Raw genomic sequence first — 21,415 nt, forward strand, 5'->3', positions numbered from 1 at the left:
AAATTTATGCTGCCTCTCATATACTGTGACTGTTTCACGCCCATGTGTGTTTGCCACTGCCCTGAATGCTCCTGCATAACTATTTCTGCGTGATCTCCTAGGAAATTCAAATGGGTGTTTGGTACTGCCCGGTTGCCATAGAGCTTTTGCAACATAGCGCATCTTACTAATCAGTTTTACTTCTTTTTCTCCACCTTTCAGTCTTAATTTTAAAGACCCCGAAGCAGTCAGAGCTCTGACTTGTACTCTGCTAAGGGAAGATTTTGGACTTTCTATCGATATTCCTCTGGAGAGACTGATTCCTACAGTTCCCTTGAGACTCAACTATATTCATTGGGTAGAAGATCTGATCGGTCATCAGAACTCTGACAAAAGTACCCTCCGAAGAGGAATTGACATAGGTACATGGTTTAAAATTCTTCCTTGGCTAAGTGTTAAGTTTCATAAATTTTGCAAAGTCTTTGCAAGTTCTTTAAAAACTCCTGGGTATTTGTTGTGTAAAAGAAACTGGCTACAGATATCATTGTTCTTTTTTGGTACACCTGGGCTTTTCTGCTGTCAGTCTCTCTGAGAAGGGATTGTCAACCCCAAATGGCGCAAGGGGGTAAGAGAGTCCTGTTTTCTTAGCTTTTCAGATCACTGTGTTTACATCTGTGTCTGTTGGGCACTATTTTTACTCTGAATTATTTGGTGTTAGTACAGAAGTCCCCATATTGGGATGTTGTGGTGATGGCCATTTAATAAAAGATCATGTGGGCCTGAATACTTTTAGAAATCTCTTAGATTCGTAGAGTATTTAATCCAAAATTAAAAGGAAGGAAAAAGGCTATAAGATGTTCACTTAATTGTAAACTTCTACAATGGAGAAGACTGTCCTGTTTGATTCATTTGAGGAAATAAGTAGAGAAACAGAAGGAAATGAAGCTAGGGTGTGTTTTGCAATTATAAATGTATGTCAGTCATAGCCAGTGTTTTCATTTTGATACAGTTTAAAATTTGTTAATCTGTTGGACTTTATTAATTCTTTATAGAAAGAATGAAGAATTAAAAACTCTATTTCTAAATATACTTAATAGGAGACAGTTTCTAGGTGATAGTAAATGTTTGACATTTTCAAGGCTCATAGTACATGACCTTTCCAGCAGCATTTACCTACCTCTCCTTTCTCTTTTAAATGCACTCTCCTCCGTTAGCTTCCATGACACCAGACTCTGGTTTTACCTTTTCATTTTTAGTCACTCTTCTCCCCTTTTCAGGCTTCCTTTCTTGTATCTGGCTATTAAATATTGAGAATTTCTGAAGCTCAGTCTTAATGCTTTTCCTATTTGGCATTCTACCTCTAGGCAATTTTGTCCATGTCTACGACTTTATTTTCTACCTCCATGCAGATAACCTACAGATTGTTTATTTCTCCAATTCAGATTACTTTTCTTGAACTCTGGTCCAAAATATACAGGAAACTTGGATATATCAAAGACATCTCAGATTTTGCAATGTCCAAGACCAAACTCAGACTCGCCCTTCCTAATCCAGGTCCTCTTCCTTTGTTCCTTGTTTCAGCAACTCCCTCACAGTCCACCCTGTCATCCTTGATTTTTGCTTCTCTCCATTCTCACTGACCGTGTCTGTCACCTTTTACCCTAAAATAGTTTTCCTTTCTTAAATATTTCTTAAATCATCTACTTTTCTCCATTTCAGTTGCCACCATCTCAGCCCGAGTCACCATCATGTCTCCCTGTCTACAAAATAGCTTCTCAACTACTCTGTTGTCATCTGCTCTGTTGCCTCTCCATTCCAGAAAGTGTGTATAAACCTGTGTCTAATTATTATGTTTACCATTTTAATGACTTTCTCTTGCTTCTCTGATAAACACCCAAAACCTTTAGTAGGTCTATTAGAATTTTCATTGTCTGGTTCTTGCCCTCTAGGTCTCTCTAACCCTTGCCTTATATTCTTTTTCCTTTTTTTGGGGTTTCTACAGTTGTCTTTAGTTCTTCTAATCAGACATTATGATTCTATGTACTTGTTCCCCCTGCCTGGACTTTCCCACCTTCACCTCATTATTTCTCATTTGTACTGTACTTGCGAACTCTTCCCCATACTTGTACTTGTCAAGACCATCCCCAAGAAAAAGAAATGCAAAAAGGCAAAATGGTTGTCTGAGGAGGCCTTACAAATAGCTGTGAAAAGAAGAGAAGCGAAAGGCAAAGGAGACAAGGAAAGATATACCCATTTGAATGCAGAGTTCCAAAGAATAGCAAGGAGAGATAAGAAAGCCTACCTCAGTGATCAATGCAAAGAAATAGAGGAAAACAATAGAATGGGAAAGACTAGAGATCTCTTCGAGAAAATTAGTGCTACCAAGGGAACATTTCATGCAAAGATGGACACAATAAAGGACAGAAATGGTATGGACCTAACAGAAGCAGAAGATATTAAGAAGAGGTGGCAAGAATACACAGAAGAACTGTACAAAAAAGATCTTCACGACCCGGATAATCACAACGGTGTGATCATTCACCTAGAGCCAGACATCCTGGGATGCAAAGTTAAGTGGGCCTTAGGAAGCATCACTACTAACAAAGCTAGTGTAGATGATAGAATTCCAGTTGAGCCATTTCAAATCCTAAAAGATGATGCTGTGAAAGTGCTGCACTCAATATGCCAGCAAATTTGGAAAACTCAGCAGTGGCCACAGGACTGGAAAAGGTCAGTTTTCATTCTAATCCCAAAGAAAGGCAATGCCAAAGAATGTTCAAACTACTGCACAATTGCACTTATCTCACACGCTAGCAAAGTAATGCTCAAAATTCTCCAAGCCATGCTTTAGCAGTACGTGAACCATGAACTTCCAGATGTTCAAGCTGGATTTAGAAAAGGCAGAGGAACCAGAGATCAGATTGCCAAAATCTGTTGGATCATGGAAAAAGCAAGAGAGTTCCAGAAAAAAATCTACTTCTGCTTTATTGACTATGCCAAAGCCTTTGACTGTGTGGATCACAACAAACTGTGGAAAATTCTGAAAGAGATGGGAATTCCAGACCACCTGACCTGCCTCTGAGAAATCTGTATGCATGTTAAGAAACAACAGTTAGAACTAGACATGGAACAACAGACGTGTTCCAAATCGGGAAAGGAGTTCATCAAGGCTGTATATTGTCACCCTGCTTATTTAACTTACATGCAGAGTACATCATGAGAAATGCTGGGCTGGAAGAAGCACAAGCGGGAATCAAGACTGCCGGGAGAAATATCAATAACCTCAGATATGCAGATGACACCGCCCTTGCGGCAGAAAGGGAAGAAGAACTAAAGAGCCTCTTGATGAAAATGAAAGAGGAGAGTGAAAAAGTTGGCTTAAAACTCAACATTTCAGAAAACTAAGGTCATGGCATCTGGTCCCATCACTTCATGGCAAATAGTTGGGGAAACAGTGAGCTCCAAAATCACTGCAGATGGTGACTACAGCCATGAAATTAAGACGCTTGCTCCTTGGAAGGAAAGTTATGACCAACCTAGCAGCATGTTAAAAAGCAGAGAGACATTACTTTGCCAAAAAAGATCTGTCTATTCAAAGCTATGTTTTTTGCAGTAGTAATGTATGGATGTGAGAGTTGGACTATAAAGAAAGCTGAGCGCTTAAGAATTGATGCTTTTGAACTGTGGTGTTGGAGAAGACTCTCAAGAGTCCCCTGGGCTGCAAGGCAATCCAACCAGTCAATCCTGAAGGAAATCAGTCCTGAATATTCATTGGAAGGACTGATGCTGAAGCTGAAACTCCAATACTTTGGCCACCTAATGCGAAGAACTGACTCATTAGAAAAAACCCTGATGCTGGGAAGGATTGAAGACAGGAGAAGGGGACGACAGAGGATGAGATGGTTGGATGGCATCACTGACTCAGTGGACATGAGTTTGAGTAAACTCCAGGAGTTGGTGATGGACAGAGAAGCCTGGCACGCTGCAGTTCATGGGGTCGCAAAGAGTCAGACACGACTGAGCGACTGAACTGAACTGTTAACTCAAGCCTTATTTTGTAAGAAAGCCTCTGACTTTCCAGCATAAGATATGATAACGTTCCTTGAATATGAACTTAAGAAAACTGTGTATTTTCCTTCATGGAATTTTTTAAAAACCACATTCACTTGTCTGATTGATTAATGTTTTTCTCTGCCACCCAGTTGCAAAGTACCAAATCTGTTATTAATACTTTAACATTCAAAGTCTTAGCAAAGTTTTTGGCAAACAATGGGACCCCACTCCAGTACTCTTGCCTGGAAAATCCCATGGACGGAGGAGCCTGGTAGGCTTCAGTCCATGGGGTCGCTAACAGTCGGGCACAACAGATCGACTTCATTTTCACTTTTCACTTTCATGCATTGGAAAAGGAAATGGCAACCCACTCCAGTGTTCTTGCCTGGAGAATCCCAGGGACAGGAGAGCCTGGTGGGCTGCTGTCTATGGGGTCGCACAGAGTCGGACGTGACTGAAGCAACTTAGCAGCAGGTGCCCAGTAAATGATTTGTTGAATGTTAATGGATAAATACATCGTTCTTTCAACATTCAAAATTCTGAACACATGATATGAACTAAGCACTAGGTAAAAATAATGGGGTTTAAAAAAAGTTTCTTTTATGTTTCTCGCAGAAGATTGGCTAATGGGTTATAAAAAGCTTAAAAAGCTTGAGAGCCTGTTTAGTACTAATTTATTTTAATTATGCCCCAAACCCTCTAAAATAGCACTTGGGGATATAGGAGGTTAATGGATTTTAGCTCTTCACAAGGGGCACTCTCGCTGAAATCACATTCATTCTAATTAGGGTTTTATATAAATTCTTCCCCCAGACTCCATTAGTTTGCTCTAATTCTATAGTTATACACTTTCCATTTTTATTTATCATTGTAAGGATTATTCAGTTCAGTTCAGTTCAGTCGCTCAGTCATGTCCGACTCTTCGCGACCCCATGAATTGCAGCACGCCAGGCCTCCCTGTCCATCACCAACTCCCGGAGTTCACTCAGACTCACGTCCATTGAGTCAGTGATGCCATCCAGCCATCTCATCCTCTGTTGTCCCCTTCTCCTCCTGCCCCCAATCCCTCCCAGCATCAGAGTCTTTTCCAATGAGTCAACTCTTCGCACGAGGTGGCCAAAGTACTGGAGTTTCAGCTTTAGCATCATTCCCTCCAAAGAAATCCCAGGGCTGATCTCCTTCAGAATGGACTGGTTGGATCTCCTTGCAGTCCAAGGGACTCTCAAGAGTCTTCTCCAACACCACAGTTCAAAGGCATCAATTCTTTGGCACTCAGCCTTCTTCACAGTCCAACTCTCACATCCATACATGACCTATTTAAAAATGTCATTCAGCTTTCTGAGGGGATTAGAATGTTAGAATGCAAGTCTTCTGGTCTTAAGAATTGAGAAACTTGATTATTTTGGCAGAGGGCAGGTCTTTCACCTTTGTTTATTACCCTGATGGCACCTTATCTTTGGACAGCTGAAGGGAGATGTTTTTCTTTTCGCTTTTAAATGAAGTTGAAGTACGAAGAGAGGGAGCCGTTGTGTAGAGACTCAAGGACCTGGAATCTGCTCTGAGTTGTTTTTTTTTTCCTACAGAGCTGGAAGTGCTACTTAAATTTCCTTAATTTCCTTATTTGAGTGACTATCTTTCCAGAATGACTAGCAGGGTCTACATAATTGTGGATTCTGAGAGGGGCTTGAGTACCTTTTACCAGTCCTTCCCTTACAACCTCTCACATCCTCCAGAGATGTTTGCCCAGTAGCATCAGGGCCAGGATGTTGTTAGTAAACATGACAATAAATGTAGCATCACTGTGACTGTCAAAAGATCTTAAATGTTCCAGCCATCAGTCATTGTCGTGTCTTTTACTAGCCTGTTCTGAGTACTTAATAAGGAAGCAGTAAGGGGATCCTCGCTTTCCTCCGGGTTAGGCATTTCTCTGGCCTCTAGTTCTTCCCTAAGGCTAGACTGGCACCAAAATGTGGTCCTGGAAAGTGGGCTGACTACTGTGAGCCTCTGAGAAAAACACCGGCTTTTCTTCTCTTGAATATATTCTTTAGGATCTCATTGGCCAATATCAGTGAGTGGCAATTATTGGAGGTTAGTATATGCTTGTCCAATCTATGGTTAGAGGTTCTACATGCAAGTTTAGGACCAAACCCTAATTGTCAGAGAGAGATTTGCCAGGAGCATTTGCCTTTGAAGGTCTCCCTTGAAACTGTGGTGGGACCAGTTTATGACTGATGTTTTGAACCTGGATCAAATGTTTTTCCATGCTTCCACATCTGAGAAATAAATCCTTTTTACTTCTGGTTTCCTTCAAGTAACAACTTACAGATAGATATGTGGGAAATTGAGTGATTGAATATTATAAAAATCTTATACTCTCTGTATTTTTTCCTGTTTCTGTAGAATGGGATGGGTACGTTGATCTATGTAAGATATTCCTGTGCTGTTTTAACAAATTACATTGATTTCTTTCAAGAAAATTAAGTTTCATGAGAGATTTAAAATGAAGACTTTTTATAAAGTAGATTGTTTTGGCAGTTTTCAGTTAGTCAGTCTTGTATTTCTTGATCACCAGCCATACTTCATTTTACATATAGCATACAATGAGTGGAGGAAGGTTTCTCTCCTCCAGGAAATGTGAAACTAATTATGACGTAAGACTAACATACATGAAATCAGTAGCTGCAATGTGTGTATAATCAGTACCAGCTTGTTGTTTTAAGCTGTTAAGGCTATAAGAATTCTAAGAAAAGAAGAATGGTGTTTTTGCTGATTGGTCTCACCTTCTGCTCAGGTGTGTGTAATGTGTTTTGAATTCTTATTTCACTAGGTACTGGGGCATCCTGCATCTATCCTTTACTTGGAACAACCTTAAACGGCTGGTATTTCCTTGCAACAGAAGTAGATGATATGTGCTTCAACTACGCGAAGAAGAATGTGGAGCAGAATAACTTGTCTGATCTTATTAAAGGTTAGCTCTGCAAAATCAATATTCCTTTCAAGTTTTGTTTGTTAACCTGTTTTTCTAATTTAACACATCTCATTATCTTTTGCTTTAACATACAACCTTTGGTAATTTTTAAAAATTTGGTACAGTTGTAATTGGGTTTGCTGCTTTGTTATCAGAATCAACTCAGAAACAGAGTGAATGCAGCCGATCCTCATACTTTGTGGATTCTGTGTTTGTGAATTTGCCTACTTGCTAAAGTTGGCTTACATATGGCTATTTTTAGCCCCCAAATCAATACTTGTGGTTCTTTTGTGGTCATTCACAGACATGTGCAAAATGGGAAAAAATTTGAATCACCCAGTGTGTGTGTTCCCTGCCATCTTTTCTTTTTCTTTTCCCTGCTGTCTCCTTTCAACTCTTACACTGTAAACAAGTGTTCTTTTCATGGTCTATTTAGTACCACTTTTTTTGTTGTTGCAATTCTGTGCTTTTTCTTGGTGATTTTGCTATTTTTAATGGCCCCTAAACATAGTACTTGAGTACTAGTGTTCCTAAGTACAAGAAGGCTGTGATGTGCCTTACAGAAAATACATGTGTCAGATAAGTTTTCTTCAGACGTACTATAGTACTGTTGGCCATGAGTTCAATGTTGATGAGTCAGTAGTGTATATTAAATAAGGTGTCTTTAAACAGAGATACATAAAATAGGATATATATTGATTGGGTGATGAAAATGTAATCAGAGGCTTGAAGCTACCTAACCCTGTATTTCTCTTAGGAGTCAGTGGTTCAGTATTCACTAATTCAGTGTTTGTGGTGACTTTACTGCTAATGAGAACCAACTGTATATGAAGTAACCTAGTTACCAAGATTTTAAAAGGAAGAAAATCCCGCTGTTGATTAAACTGTACTATCTTTTTTATTTCAGTATATGGAACTGTGCTACAAATAGTTAAATCTCCTTTGTGCTAAGTCACTCAGTCATTTCCGACTCTGCGACCCCACCAACTATAGCCAGCCAGGCTCCATAGGATTATCCTGACCAAAATATTGGATTGGGTTGCCATTTCCTCACTCAGGAGATCTTCCCGACCCAGGGGTCGAACCCTTGTCTCCTGTGTTTGCTGTATTGCAGGCAGATTCTTAACCACTGAGCCACTGGGGAAGCCCCTTTAAGTTATATAAGTACCGTAAGAGACTGATGGGGTGCCCTAACTTAAACAGTGTATCCAAGTAGAGCTTTTACTTTTATTTCTGTGCTTATTGTCTACATAAAAGGCAGTTCTTTTTTTTTTTTTTTTGGCATTTAAGAGACTTTATGTCTCTCTTTGGAAGAAATAGGCTTTTCTTTTTTTTAAGTTATTTATTTTTAATTGAAGGATAATTGCCTTACAGTGTTGTGTTGGTTTCTGCCATATATCAACATGAGTCTGCCATAGGTAAACATATGTCCCCTCTCTCTTGGACCTCCCTCCTATTCCATCCCACCCTCTAGTTTGTCACAGAGCCCCAGTTTGAGCTCCCTGAGTCATGCAGCAAATTTACACTGGCTATCTAAGAAATTGGCTTTTCTTGCTAGTGTTAAACATATCATAAGGGGAGATAGTAATACATATATTAAATGTTTGTTTATTTGACTGCACTGGGTCTTAGCTACAGCCCACAGGATCTTCAATTTTTTTTTTTTTTTTTTTTTCCGATCTTCCATCTTTGTTGTGGCATGTGGGTCTTCTGTTATGGCATGTGAACTCTTAGTTGCAGTTCATTGCAGCATGTGGTATCTAGTTCCCTGACCAGAGATTGAACCTGAGCCCATGGTCATTGGGAGCATGGAGTTTTAGCCACTAGACCACTAAGGAAGTCCCCTAATATATTATTAATGAGTTTTTTAGTTATCCATTCCTGTATTACAAATTACCCCCAAATCTGGCAGTTTAGGCAGTAAACATTTATTATCTCATTATTCATGTGGGTCAGGAATTTGGGTGTGGCCTAGCCAGGTGGTTCTGGTTCAGAGTCTTTCATGAGGTCGTAGTCTGAAAGCCTGGGGATAGAGATTTGCTTCCAAGATGGCTCACTTACATGGCTGTAGGCAGGAAGCTTTAGTTCACTGCCATGTGGATCTCTCCTCAGGGCTACTTAAGCATCCTTGGAGCATGGCTTCTCATAGAGCAAGTTGTTTAAGTGATAGGGCAAAGAGGAAGCCATATTGCTTCTTATGACCTAGCCTCAGAAGTGATACCCTTTTACTTTTATCATATTCTTCTCAATAAAAGCAAGTCATTGAGTGAAGCTGCATTCAGGGAGCGGGAAATCAAACACCACCTCTTGAAGGGACTAGTGTCGAAGAATTTGTGGATATATTTGAAAACTGTCACAGTATTAATAGTAGTTAAGTTTCTCTTTTTTTTCCCCTAGTGGTTAAAGTACCACAGAAGACACTCCTGATGGATGCTCTTAAAGAAGAATCTGAGATAATCTATGACTTTTGCATGTGCAACCCTCCCTTTTTTGCCAATCAGTTGGAAGCCAAGGTAAAATATCTTCTCCTTTAAAGTAGTTGAATATTTATCTAAGTTTTCCTTGTTTGCAAAGATAAGAGCAACATTTCTTTTGGAAGCTGTATCAGTTAGGATGCTTCTGGTATCAAGCACCAGAAAATCTAATTCAGATTGACTTTCCAAAAAGGTTTATTGGCTTATGTATCTGAGAAATCCAGCAATAGCATGAACTTGAGGAACAGGTTGATCAAGGAGTTCATCATAATATCAAGGCTGATACTTTTTTCAAGTTCCCTTTGGCTCTGATCTGACCCTTGGTTGGTTCTGTTCTAAAGTTGGTTTACTTGTGGCAGAGTAATATATGGGGAGGGGGAGAGGGTGAGAAGGGAGCTCTTTTCTTTCTCAAACCGTTGAACATTTGGATTTCTTCTGATTGGACCAACTTAGGTTACAGTCTACTCCTGCATTGGGCCTTTTGACCTGAGGAAAGATCACTGTTTTTACAGCCAGCTATCATTTGATAGTAAACAAATGGCTGATTTAGTGTTCCAACTTGAAATGAGTATATTGATTTTATGAAATAAAATATATTTGCTCATGAAAATGGCTAAAAACAGCTCATATATTGGCTTAAAACAGCTCATACATTGGCTGAAAATAACTAAGCTGTTGAAAATCAATAAAATATTATTGATTTAACCTAATTTTTCCTCATCTAAAGAAAAGTTAATAGAAATATTAGAGGAAACAAGGGGTGGTGTGTATGCTTAAAACTTTGAGAGAATAAATTATTTTTAGAATCACTCAGATGCTCTAAAATACCATTTACATACCTCATAACAAAATAAATTCCACATGGATCAAATTTGAGTTGGGGGTGAGGTGGACAGAAATTTATTAGCAATAAGATAGGAACATGAAGTAAAGCAGGATTTAGGAAATTAAATTTTGGCTCTTGATGCAGATAGATTTAAGAACTAAAACAGTGACTAGAGTACATTTTTAAGAAAAATATTGAGATGTTCTATATACACGTAAAAATACACAGGCCATAAGTGTAAGCTGGATTTTCCAAAGTGAATGTTCTTGTAGAACGAGCTTCCAGATGAAGAAATAGACTATTACTGGCACCAGAATTAAATATCTTTTTACATCAGCTTTACTGAAATGTAATTTTCATGCCATCAGTTCACCTATTTAAAGGGTAGAATTTTATTATTAGTAGTATATTCACCGGAGAAGGCAGTGGCACCCCACTCCAGTACTCTTGCCTGGAAAATCCTATGGATGGAGGAGGCTGGTAGGCTGCAGTCCATGGGGTTGCTAAGAGTCGGACGACTGAGTGACTTCACTTTCACTTTCATGCATTGGAGAAGGAAATGGCAACCCACTGCAGTGTTCTTGCCTGGAGACTCCCAGGGACGGGGGAGCCTGGTGGGCTGCCGTCTATGGGGTCGCACAGAGTCGGACACGACTGAAGCGACTTAGCAGCAGCAGCAGTATATTCACAGAATTGTGCAACCATTACCCAATTAATTTTAGAACATTTTCATCATCCCCCCCCAAAAAAAAGCCCCACATCCATTAACAGTTACTCTTGGTTTCCTTGCAGCCCCCTTAGTCCTAGTCTACTTTCTGTTTCTGGAGTTGGCTATTTTGAACATTTCACTAAAATGGAATTATAAAATCTGTGGTCTTTTGTGGCTAACTTCTTTCACTGAACATAGTATGTTTTCAGGGTTCACCCATATCGTACCATGTATTAGTTTCTTTCTATTGCCGAATAAATACTCCATTGTATGGAAATACCCCTTTTATCAATCCATTTGTTCATCAACAGACATTTGGGTTTTAGGCACTTTTTGGCTATTATGAACAAAGCTGCTGCAAGTATTCTTGTACAAGTGTTTGCAGGAACATGTTTTCACTTCTCTTAGGTATATACCTAGGAGTGGAATTACTGGGTCATCTGGTAACTGTGTGTTTAATTGTTTGTGGAACTGCCAGAATGTTTTCCACAGTGGCTGCACCATTTTTTATTATAACTAGTGTGTGGGACTTCCAGTTTGTCCACATCTTTGTCAACACTTGTTATTATCTTCTTGGTTACAGCTATCCTAGGAGGAATGGAGTGGTAGCTCATTGTGGTTTGAATGTGCATATCCCTGATGGCTAATGATGTTGAACATCTTTTCATGTACTTTTTGATCATTTGTGTATCTTCTTTGGATAAAGGCCTGTTCAGATCCTTTGCCCAGTTGAATTGGGCTGTTTTTCTTCTGACTGTTTTAAGAATTCTTTATTCTGTATGCAAGTCCCTTGGAGTGGGTATAGCCTTTCCCTTCTCCAGGGAATCATCCCAACCCAGGGATCGAATCCAGGTCTCCCACATTGCAGGCAGATTCTTTACCACCTGAGCCACAAGGGAAGCCCAAGAATACTGGAGTCGGTAGCCTATACCTTCTTCAGCAGATCTTCCCGACCCAGGAATTGAACCAGGGTTTCCTGCATTGCAGGCGGATTCTTTACCAAGTGAGCTATCAGGGAAGCCCCTTATTAGGTATGTTATTTGCAAATATTCTCTCCCATTTTGTGGGTTGTCTTTGTACTTTCTTGGCAATGTCCTTTGCAGCTTGGAAGGTTTTGCTTTTTTTTTTTTTTTTTACTTTTACCACTTTATCTGGTTTTTGTTGTTGCTTATGCTTTTGGTGTCATAGCTAAGAATCATATTTACTCCTATGTTTTCTTCTAAGTTTTATTGTTTTAGCTATTTGTATTTAAAGCTGCTTTCTACTTGGATTTTTTAAAAAATATGATGTGAGGTAGGAGTGGATTAAATATTTAAAATTAAAAGTGAAACCATACTAGAAGAAAACAAAATTCAATGTTATTATAGTCTTTGGGCAGAATATTTTCAGTATATAATACCAAGACAGAAAATGTAAAGAAAAAGTGACAGAATTGTTACATAAAAAAGTACAATGTTAGTATGTTTAATCAGACCCTTTAGGGAAGGAATATTTACATGAATGTAGTTGTTTCAAATGCCGTGGTTATATGATTTTTAAATCCTAAGTCTAGCATGGTACTTGGAAATTGAAATTATGTCTAAGCATTCTTACTTAGAACTAGGTTACAGAGACCTGGTCTTAAGGTATAAAAATTTTTCAACAGAGTTTTTGTTGTTGTTGTTCAGGGAGTAAATTCTCGAAATCCTCGAAGACCCCCACCCAGTTCTGTAAATACAGGAGGTATCACAGAGATCATGGCAGAAGGAGGTGAATTAGAGTTTGTTAAAAGGATCATCCATGACAGTTTACAGCTTAAAAAAAGATTAAGGTAAGTTGGTAAGAATATTTTCCCGTGTGTAATTCAGAAAGAAACCGTGTCACTTAGAGGAAATGAAATCACTTAGAGGAAATGAATCACCGTGGTCCGAAGAATTAACAGATAAAAATGGAATTGGTTGAAGGTCCTACAGTCTGCAGAGACCCTGTTTCTGAGGGTGCTGTCATGCCTCTAATTGATTTGTGTTTCCCATAATCATGTGTACTACATGGATGGAAAGGAGGAAAATACCATATGATTGTACTGTTTCCATTAGTGTGGTCCCGTGGTGGAGCAAAACTGATTCAAATATGGCTTTTGATTAGAAAACAGATGGGTTCAGCTCTGTCCTGTGAACCAGAATAAATTTGTTGCCCAGTCCTCGAAGCAATTTATGTTCTTGGAATCAGTCTCCCAAACAATGACAGATGTGAGGACATTGAGCTGTCAGGAACTTAATGAAGGGAAACTGAGATCCCTAACCAGTTCCAGAGGAGAGCTAAGGCTGCTCCTTTTTAAAAGCTAATGATTTCGGACAACACACCTGTCATTAAGGTACTCAGAGAGAGCTATTTGTCTTGCTTGACTTCTCACCCTGCCAAGTGTTGTTGAAATGATGGATAATGTGCTGGTTCAAACTGAAAGGACTTTCAGCCCTGGGATTTAGCTTTGTGACATAAAGAATTTTTTGAAATTGTGGTAAAATATACATAATGTAAAATTTGCCTTCGTAACCATTTTTTTAAGTGTACAGTTCAGTAGCATTAAGTACATTCATATTGTTGTGCCGCTAACCTCCAGAACTCTTTTCTTTTTGTAAAACTAAAAAACTAAACTAAGAAAGTTCTGTACCTATTAACAACTACTCCCTATTCTCTCTCTTCCCATAGTGGTTCCCCTGGCAACCACTACTTTTCTTTCTGTCTCTTTGAATTTGACTGTTCTAGGTACCTCATATAAGTGGAATCATATATGATTTATGACTGGCATCTTTTACTTAGCAGTATGTCATCCATATGCATCCATCTTATAGCAGGTTTCAGAATTTCCTTCCTTTTTAGGACTGAATATTAATATTCCTTTGTATGTATATACTTCATTTTGTTTATCCATTCATCTGTTGATGAACACTTGGGTTGCTTCCATGTTTTGGCTGTCGTGGATAATGTTGCTAGGAACATGAATGTGCAAGTATTTCTTAAGACCTGACTTTGAATTCTTCTGGGTGAATACTCAGAACTAGAATTCCTAATTAGGGAAACCTTTTTTTTTTTTTTTTTTTTTTTTGGACTTACAGGCATTTAAAGTTGTTTATTTTAGTAGAAGGCCAATTCCAAAATCAACACATACCCTGATTTGTTAAACGTGATTTTATTTAAACATGGAAGACAACGGGATTATTGGATGATCTGCCTCTCAGAAAACTGACACAATATTAAAGCAAAAGGTTAATATATTTTTACCTTAATCGATTTCTTTAATGATACATTAGAGTGTGAGGAAGGAAGAGACTTAAATTATACTGAGTATTAAGAAGAGTGTGAGTAAGTAAATTAAACGTGAAGAAAGTAACAGCACTGAAACTCATGACAGTAGGTAAACAGGGCCATGTGGCCACTTCAGTATCTATCAGCTTTTGAGGGAACTGGAGTCACTCAGGAAAATGGGGAAGGTCATTTTCAGGAGCCTTTTAATCAGTAAATTTCTATTATTCCCAAAGTTCCATTTGAACTACAAAAAGTATGTTGTAAAGGAACACCATTCTAAGGGAGAGAAATTGGTCAATATATTCCAAGTCTGCCTGTACCTGGCTCTGTGGCTGCCCTCAGACTGAATGAAAGGTGAATGTTTGCTGCGAAGGGTAAATTGCTGGTGCCAGATGATTAGATAGCATCACCAACTCAGTGGACGTGAGTTTGAGCAAGCTCCAGGAGATGGTGAAGGGGGTTGCAAAGAGTCAGACATGACTGAGGGACTGAAAACAACAAATTATGTTTCTAAAGAGTTGACCATCTCAAGGTTGGTGTCATATGTGGGAAAAGTTACCAGTTACAATCCACTTAAAGAAAGGGTTCAGCAGCCTTGTCTGCTCTGTTAGGACTCAGGCAGGTTGAGAGGGAAGATAAAAGGAAGAAAGGTATCAGTTCATGCCCTCTTGCATATTTTTATTGTTGACATAAAGTTTATACCACTATGAAACTCTCAAATTTTAAAATGCTGTGGAAACTGCATATTTTGAAGCTATGAAAAAATGAGAGATTAAAAATAAGTATTTAAACTCCACCATCTTCTTCTTAACCCTCTTCTTGTTCCTGAAGAAGTGCAGAAATTAAGCCAAATGTGTAACATTGAGGAGTGAAATAAGTTGTACTTGTTGGACTGACCTCCAGGGGTGGCTCTCCAGGTGCCTCACTTGAGCCACGCTCGGCAGCAACTGCAGTTTTGAGTCTGAAGGAATTTTGCAGCTGGGAGGCCCTTGGGAGAGAAGGTTATCCAGCCTCTTAGTTGTACAGGTTAGAAATCTGGGCCCTAGATCTTCTAATTCTGCTCTCATCCCCTTTCCACCACCCCACGAAGCTGCTGTAGCCCAGCCTGCAGTTAGACTTCTAAGTGCCCAGCCTTTTCTTTACTGTTGAGATATAATTGACATATCGTCATTAGACAGCCTTTTTATCGTTGATAAAGATTTACAAGTGCTTGTCATCTTTATCTTTCATTCTTTGTGCCTGCGACTTGAGCTTACTTAATAGCATTTTCCTTTTTAGAGACTCACTCACCTAACCTAAATAAATCAGCAGACTTTATCAAACGCCTCATGGCCTGGGTTCCACTCTTATTACTGACTGTAGCTGACACCCTTTATGACAATGATTCTCTAATTTTTCCAGGAACCAGAGTTACGAAGTTCCAACTTAATGCTGGTTTAACTCCCCAAATTAGCTTTTTCCTTTCCATCCGCTGCCCCCTGCCAGATGGTGGGGACTTCTTGGATATGGGTAAAATCCACATATCTGGTGATCATCACCAGGTACTGGGTAATAAACTTAACAATCTGGGCCTTTTAGAATGTGGTTCTTTGATTTTTAAAAGTTGTTTTCTCATTGATAAAGTGAAATAATGATAGCTACATCATGCCTTATAGGGTAGTCATATAATTAAATAAATATATATTTGATGTAATTATAATAATAGTAGTAAATAATAATAATGAATAGTAAATAGGGTAATTTTAACTCTTGTCCTTTTTAGTGATCCAGCAGATTTAACTGCTGTGGTCTGCTATGTTGAAAGAAAAGATTAAAAGTACTTTGTTACTTTATTCTAATGTGGAGCCAGCCTCCTTTTCTGGTTTTAAAAACTGGGTGCCAGTGTAGTTACAAGGTGCTATAAGTGGTAGTTGCAAGGAACAACTGTAAATTTCATAACTGAACTTTTAGTTAATTTTCCAACTGATAGACTGGTTCTACTGCAAACTTTCTACACACTTGCCTTTATAAAAGGGTAAGCCACCTCATTTTCCTTATCTGTAAGTTGGGATAATACCTTTTATGGTATTAAATGTTAAAAGAACATGGAGACAGCCCAAGCAACATATGGGACAGTATAGTGCAAGGTTAGGGTGAATAATGATGATAATGGATTGTAACACATTGAATAAGGTAAACAAATGAAGTACATAAGGGATAAAGGGAAAGCTCTTTATTACATTAGAATGCCAACTAGTAAATGTAGAAAGAATAATCAAGTTAGAAAAATCACCATTTTGCAGTCATTATAGTTGATTCGTGGAGGAGTCAACAATGAAAAATTTGTAGAGAAGGTATTTTTCATAGTTTCTAAGTATTTCCTTAATCACAAAGCATTTCTCAATTACAAAGAAATATATAGTAATGTATATTTATTACTAAATATATAAATATATATATATAAATATTACTAAATATATAATCACAAAGCATTTCTCAATTACAAAGAAATATATAGTAATATATATTTATTACTAAATATATAAATATTACTAAATATATAAATATATATAAATATTTATTACTATATATATAAAATATATAGTGGAGAGATTGAGGGGTACCACCTTGACCAGATGATCACCTTGTGATACAAGTTGCCTCAAAGGACACACAGCATCTCTGTGTTCTTCCGGCCCCAAATGTTTAAACTAAATCTGACTAAGGAAATTTCAGACATATCAAACTTGAGAGATTTTGTAAGACAATTTTTCAAAAATATTAAGGTCATCAAAGTTAAAAAAAAAAAAAGACTGCAGAACTGTTCCAGATTGAAAGAGACTAAAGAGACTTGACACGTAAATGAAATGCATGATCCTAGATTGGATCTTACATCAGGGGAGAAAATTGACATGAAGGACGTTATTGGGATAATTGGTGAAATTTGAGTGTGGACCATATTCCAGATAATAGTACCGTATGAGTGTTAAGTTTTTGCAATTTGATCGTTGTTCTGTGGTTATAAGAGAGAATGCCCTTGTTTTTAAAATGTACATGCCAAAATATTTAAGGTTAGGGGCATGATAATGTCTGTAGCTAACCCTCAAATGATTTAGAAAAAACACACAGAGCAAGCAAGTGGGGGAAAGTGCAGTGAATCGGGATGAACAGTATGCTGGAATTATTTGCGCTAATCTTGCAGTTCCTGTACGTTTGAAATAATTTCAAAATAATTTTTATTGAAACCTGCTGTCCCAAAAGAATAACTAAATGCTGTAATGAGTAGAGTGCTACTTTCATCATTAAAATAGTGTAATGGGTTCAAAGTCTCTTGGGTAGCTAGATCATCCTTTTTTTTTTCTACTTAAATTTTGATTAGTTGTCACAAGATGCCTGTTGAGAGTAGTTAGGATCTAATGGGCAGACATTTTTTTTTAAAGTGAAGCTAAGGAAGAGTTTGCATGCCACAACTAAAGATCCTGTGTGCTGCAACTAAGACTTGACACAGCCAAATAAATAATTATTTGTTTTTTAAGTGAAGCTAAGGGACTTCCTGGCAGGCCAGTGGTTAAGACATCATGCTTCCACTCACTGCAGGGGGTGCAGGTTTGATCCCTGATTGGGGATGTTCCTCATGCCACACCATGCAGCCTGAAAGGAAAAAAAAAAGATTCATGATACAGTATTTAGGTTACAGTTCACTTCAGTTCAGTCACTCAGTCGTGTCTGACTCTTTATAACTCCATTGACTGCATCATGCCAGGCTTCCCTGTCTATTGCCAACTCCCGGAGTTTGCTCAAACTCATGTTCATTGAGTCAATGATGCCATCCAACCATCTCATTCTCTCTTGTCCTTTTTTCCTCCTGCCTTTAATCTTTCCCAGCATCAGGGTCTTTTCTAATGAGTCAGTTCTTTGCATCAGGTGGCCAGAGTATTGGAGTTTCAGCTTTAGCATCAGTCCTTCCAATGAATATTCAGAACTGATTGCCTTCAAGATTGACTGGTTTGATCTCCTTCCAGTCCAAGGGACTCTCAAGAAGTCTTCTCCAACACCACAGTTCAAAAGCATCAGTTCTTCGGTGCCCAGCTTTCTTTATAGTCGAACTCTCACATCCATACATGGCTACTGGAAAAACCATAGCTTTGACTAGACGGACCTTTGTTGGCAAAGTAATGTCTCTGCTTTTTAATATGCTGTCTAGGTTTGTCATAGCTTTTCTTCCAAGGAGCAAGGATCTTTTAATTTCATGGCTGCAGTCACCATCTGCCTTGACTTTGGAGCCAAGAAAATAAAATCTGTCACTGTTTCCGTTGTTTCCCCATGTATTTGCCATTTACTGATAGGACCACATGCCATGATCTTCGTTTTTTAAATGTTGAATTTTAAGCCAACTTTTTTACTCTCCTCTTTCACTTTCATCAAGAGGCTCTTCAGTTCTTCACTTTCTGCCATAAATGGGTGGTGTCATCTTCGTATCTGTTCATTTCAGTTGCTCAGTCGTGTCCGACTCTGCGACCCCATGAATCACAGCACGCCAGGCCTTCCTGTCCATCACCAACTCCCAGAGTTTACTCAAACTCATGTCCATCAAGTCGGTAATGCCGTCCAGCCATCTCATCCTCTGTCGTTCCCTTCTCCTCCTGCCCCCAATCCCTCCCAGCATCAGGGTCTTTTCCAATGAGTCAGCTCTTTGCATGAGGTGGCCAAAGTATTGGAGTTTCAGCTTCAGCATCAGTCCTTCCAAAGAACACCCAGTACTGATCTCCTTTAGAATGGACTGGTTGGATCTCCTTGCAGTCCAAGGGACTCTCAAGAGTCTTCTCCCACACCACAGTTCAAAAGCATCGGTTCTTCAACGCTCAGCTTTCCTTATAGTCCAACTCTCACATCCATACATGACCACTGGAAAAACCATAGCCTTGACTAGATGGACCTTTGTTGGCAAAGTAATGTCTCTGCCTTTTAATATGCTGTCTAGGTTGGTCATAACTTTCCTTCCAAGGAGTAAGCGTCTTTTAATTTCATGGCTGCAATCACCATCTGCAGTGATTTTGGAGCTCCCCAAAATAAAGTCTGACACTGTTTCCCCATCTATTTGCCATGAAGTGATGGGACCAGATGCCATGATCTTCATTTTCTGAATGTTGAGCTTTAAGCCAACTTTTTCACTCTCCTCTTTCACTTTCATCAAGAGGCTTTTTAGTTCCTCTTCACTTTCTGCCATAAGGGTGGTGTCATCTGCGTATCTGAGGTTATTGCTATTTCTCCCGGCAGTCTTGATTCCAGCTTGTGCTTCTTCCAGCCCAGCATTTCTCATGATGTACTCTGCATGTAAGTTAAATAAGCAGGGTGGCAATATACAGCCTTGATGTACTCCTTTCCTGATTTGGAACCAGTCCATTGTTCCATGTCTAGTTCTAACTGTTGCTTCTTGACCTGCATATGGATTTCTCAGAGGCAGGTCAGGTGGTCTGGTATTCCCATCTCTTTCAGAATTTTCCATAGTTTGTTGTGATCCACACAGTCAAAAGCTTTGGTGTAGCCAATAAAGCAGAAGTAGATTTTTTTTTTCTGGAACTCTCTTGCTTTTTCTGTGAGCCAACGGATATTGGCAATTTGATCTCTGGTTCCTTTGCCTTTTCTAAATCCAGCTTGAACATCTGGAAATTCTCAGTTCACATTTTGTTGAAGCCTGGCTTGGAGAATTTTGAGCATTACTTTGGTAGTGCATAAGATGAGTGCAGTTTTGCGGTAATTTGAGCATTCTTTAGCATTGCCTTCCTTTGGGATTAGGATGAAAACTGACGTTTTCCAGTCCTGTGGCCACTGCTGAGTTTTCCAAATTTGCTGGCGTATTGAGTGCAGCACTTTCACAGCATCATCTTTTAGGATTTGAAATAACTCAACTGGAATTCCATCAGCTCCACTAGGTTTGTTTGTAGTGATGCTTCCTCAGGCCCACTTGACTTCACATTCCAGGATGTCTGGTTCTAAGTGAGTGATCACACCATCATGGTTATCTGGGTGCGTCATTATGATCTTTTTTGTATAGTTCTTCTCTATATTCTTGTATTCATAGTGTATTCATAGTGGAGAGTTCTGACAAAGCATGGTCCGCTGAAGAAGGGACTGGCAAACCACTTCAGTATTCTTGCCTTGAGAACCCCATTACAGTAAGGGTTAAAAGAAATATAAACTCTGCCAAGCCTATATTAAGTACCAATGACATATTACAAGCCTTGTCAAGTGTGTTAGTTGCTCAGTCATGTCTGACTCTTTGCGACCCCCAAGATTATAGCCTGCCAGGTCCCTCTGTCTATGGAATTCTCCAGGGAAGAATACTGGAATGGGTTCTCATTCCCTTCTCCAGGGATCTTCCCAACCCAGGGATCGAACCTGCATCTCCTGTGTCTCCTGCATTGGCAGGCAGATTCTTTACCATCTGAGCCTCCAGGGAAGTTCTTTGAGCCTTAATTGTCTAAATACTTGCTTCCTTTCATCACCTGAGGAGGTTTGTAACATCTTTCTTTTGTCTCTGTTGTTGAACTTTTCTTGGCTTCTGGTGATTCTCATCTCATGTCTCAAGGACATGGATGCAACTAGAGAGTACTTCAACTAAGTGAAGTAAGTCAGTCAGAAAGACAAATCCCGTATGATGTCACTTGTATGTGAAATCTAAAATATGGCACAGGTGAGCGTGTTCACGAAACAGAAGCAGACGCACAGACAGAGAACAGGGTGGTGGTTGTCACGGGGGAGGCGGGTGGAGGCGGGACGGAGTCGGGGTTTCGGGATAGTAGATACCAACAGTTGCAAAGCGGATAAACGACAAAATACCACTATATAGCACAGGAAACTATATTCAATATCCTGGGATAAACCACAATGAAAATGATATAAAAAAGAATGTATATATGTATATAACTGAGTCACTTTGCTGTACAGCAGAAATTAAGACATTGTAAATCAACTATACTTCAATGGAAAAAACTTTTTAATTTGTTCAGGAATGCTAATTTTAAAGGAAAGGTGTGAATCAACTTATTTTATACTGTTACTTTGTGAGCATGAATTGCTTTTAATTTCTCTGTCTTACTCCTAACTTACCAAAGGCTTTTAATTCCTGCTTAATGATTTCT

At 38.9% G+C, this 21,415-nt stretch overlaps 1 protein-coding gene across 5 annotated transcripts in view; it reads left to right on the plus strand.

The window, feature by feature from the left end:
• METTL16 (methyltransferase 16, N6-methyladenosine) overlaps window positions 1-21,415 on the plus strand; it is a 70,760-nt gene that overhangs the window by 22,136 nt on the left and 27,209 nt on the right. For all 5 annotated transcript variants that reach the window (XM_045164917.1, XM_045164919.1, XM_045164918.1 and 2 more), the window contains exons 3-6: window positions 202-401; window positions 6,860-7,000; window positions 9,398-9,513; window positions 12,677-12,819. In XM_045164917.1, coding sequence (XP_045020852.1) covers window positions 202-401; window positions 6,860-7,000; window positions 9,398-9,513; window positions 12,677-12,819 — 600 coding nt within the window. The remainder of the gene's footprint in view (window positions 1-201; window positions 402-6,859; window positions 7,001-9,397; window positions 9,514-12,676; window positions 12,820-21,415) is intronic.

The sequence above is a fragment of the Bubalus bubalis genome, chromosome 3 (genome assembly GCF_019923935.1).
Source record: "Bubalus bubalis isolate 160015118507 breed Murrah chromosome 3, NDDB_SH_1, whole genome shotgun sequence".
NCBI lineage: Eukaryota > Metazoa > Chordata > Mammalia > Artiodactyla > Bovidae > Bubalus > Bubalus bubalis.